Source organism: Protomyctophum bolini (genome assembly GCF_963924005.1).
Source record: "Protomyctophum bolini genome assembly, chromosome: 5".
Lineage (NCBI taxonomy): Eukaryota > Metazoa > Chordata > Actinopteri > Myctophiformes > Myctophidae > Protomyctophum > Protomyctophum bolini.
The window spans coordinates 37,481,151-37,483,650 of NC_137866.1; the positions used below are offsets into that span (position 1 = coordinate 37,481,151).

At 45.0% G+C, this 2,500-nt stretch overlaps 1 protein-coding gene across 2 annotated transcripts in view; it reads left to right on the top strand.

The window, feature by feature from the left end:
* hdac7a (histone deacetylase 7a) overlaps positions 1 to 2,500 on the top strand; it is a 75,298-nt gene that overhangs the window by 44,783 nt on the left and 28,015 nt on the right. For both annotated transcript variants that reach the window (XM_080763402.1, XM_080763403.1), the window contains 3 exons: positions 515 to 615; positions 1,598 to 1,720; positions 2,117 to 2,226. In XM_080763402.1, the coding sequence (XP_080619528.1) occupies positions 515 to 615; positions 1,598 to 1,720; positions 2,117 to 2,226 (334 nt within the window). The remainder of the gene's footprint in view (positions 1 to 514; positions 616 to 1,597; positions 1,721 to 2,116; positions 2,227 to 2,500) is intronic.

Below are 2,500 nucleotides of genomic sequence, written 5' to 3' on the forward strand. Positions count from 1 at the left end.
GATCATTCGCAGTTCAACAGCGTCACAGTTGCTTGCTTTATTGTTGCAGCATTCTCATTTTGTGTGTCATGTATAATGTCACCTCATATTTGTTCCCCTAATGTTTTTGGCTAAGCAGTCCAAACACAAACACTAATTCAATACAGGACTCAAGAATTTCAAGAAGTGTGTTCCGGTAGTTCCTTAGTAGGTAAAAGGTTTTATGAAGTTCCTTGAACCTTATGGTCAAAAGGGGAAGATACACTCAGACGCACACACATGTGTTTGTACAGTAGAGCAAATCTGCTGTTTTACTGTGTTTTCTTTTTTGTGTCAAGTGTGTGTGTGTGTGTGTGTGTGTGTGTGTGTGTGTGTGTGTGTCTATCTATCAGAGACGCTGCTGAGTGACATTCTTGCTGTATCATGATTCCAAACATGTGTCATAGGCTTGTGATTGTAACATAACTGCACACATAATGTTTGTGTCCATTTTCCTTTGCGTGGAAATAAATACATTCTTAATGTGTTCCTGCAGAGAGCTGGCTCCAGACCCCAGTGTTTCCTCTCAGCCTGGGGTGTCGTCCCCTCCTCCATCGTCCAACGACTGCTGTGATGAGACCCCCCTACGGCGGGCAGGTACGAGTCTCGGACACAGTAACATTCTATAGTCAGTCACACACTGGTGACAGTAACATGCTATAGTCAGTCACACACCGGTGACATCATGCTGTCTACACACTGAAATCACATGTCTCACACGAAATGCAAATGGAGAATGTTTCACTTCCTGGTCATATTTACATGCACACACACACACACACACACACACGCACACACACACACACACACACACACACACACACACACACACACACACACACACACACACACACACACACACACACACACACACACACACACACACACACACACAATCCTTGGTATTAACTCAGAAGAGTGTGCAAAATATGGTTCCATTCGTAACACTCTCCGGAGTTAGATTTAACACCAAGGATTGAACATTTAACTTGGTCTTTGATAAATCCGTTTTTCTTTTACCGTTTTTGCCCACACAATTGATAAGATGACAAAGTCTTGTGACTACTAGGATTCTTTGAGAGATTATTGATCTTAATCCAGTCGCCAGACTGGTTTGTCATGGACCAATGACACAACACAAAGTGCTACCAATATACTAATATCACAGTTCAAACCGGAACACTTAGCTCACAGAAACACTTCAGTATGTGGACTGCATTTGGCTTGTCCTCATTGGGTTTGCATCGTTTTAAACCAGGCTAAAGGGTCAATTGAATCAGTTAATGATGGTTCAGTGGTTAGCTCACATAAAACTAGTGGTGCCAGGCTCAACAAACCCCAGGACAACTGCAGCTATACTGGGCCACATCCATCCACTTAATAACCGGCGATTGTGAGTTCGACCAACAACTGAACAAAAAAGCCCGGCCTTGTGGGGATTCCCTGTTGAATCATGTGCGGTAGATGCTTGGAGACCAGAGTCCTGTCGAATCCTGTAACTACACTGACTCATCACTGTTTCCCCATTGTGTTTGTTAGCATCGTCATTACTGAGTCACTGTTGCTATTGTGTTTGCAGCATCGGAGCCCAATCTGAAAGTGAAACACAAGCTGAAGAAACACCTCAACACCCGCAAGAGCCCGCTCACCCGCAAAGAAAGCGCCCCGCCATGTGTCAAGCACAGAGTACCTGACACACTAGGTAACCCCCCCCCCCCCCCCCCCTCCCCCACACACACACACACACACAAACATCCATATTATCCGGCACTGATGTATCATGACATACCAAGCCTCTTTATACAGAGTTAAACTTTATACAGATAGTTTTATACTTTCACACTCAGGATGTTACTGTGCATCAGCACATCACACTGAAATATATGTTCAATATGTTGTCTAATGTAATCAGATGTTTGGATGCATGGGCTTTCAAGGCCAGAAAGTAGTTATTTTTGCCGATCAGTAGGCGTTCCCGCATAACTCCGGGTATGATAATGATGTCACGTGCATACTGTACACTCTAGTATACTTAGTTGAGCGGAGTCAATACTAGGATAGTGGTTCAATGTGACTCCTCTGTGTGTTTTCTCCTCAGACTCATCTCCCAGCAGCAGCAGTACCCCAGTCTCTGGCTGTAGTTCACCTAATGACAGTCTGCCCAACGAGAATGGTCTACTGCCATCTGCTGGTGGCCTATCGCATGAGGTTAGCACCACACACACACACACACACACACACACACACACACACACACACACTTGAATAAGCTTGAGATGTGACCGATGGACGGTGAAATGATTTGGTGAGTGCGTGAAGTGAGGGGGTTTGAGCCATGGCGGCGGCGACGACAACGGTGTGAACATTCATTGTCTGCAGTAATGACATGTTTAAATCCAACGACACAGGAGCACAGGGACATCCAGGGTTCATGTACTATTCATTTAATCACCACAACACCTGTCTGTCTGTCTGCCTGTTG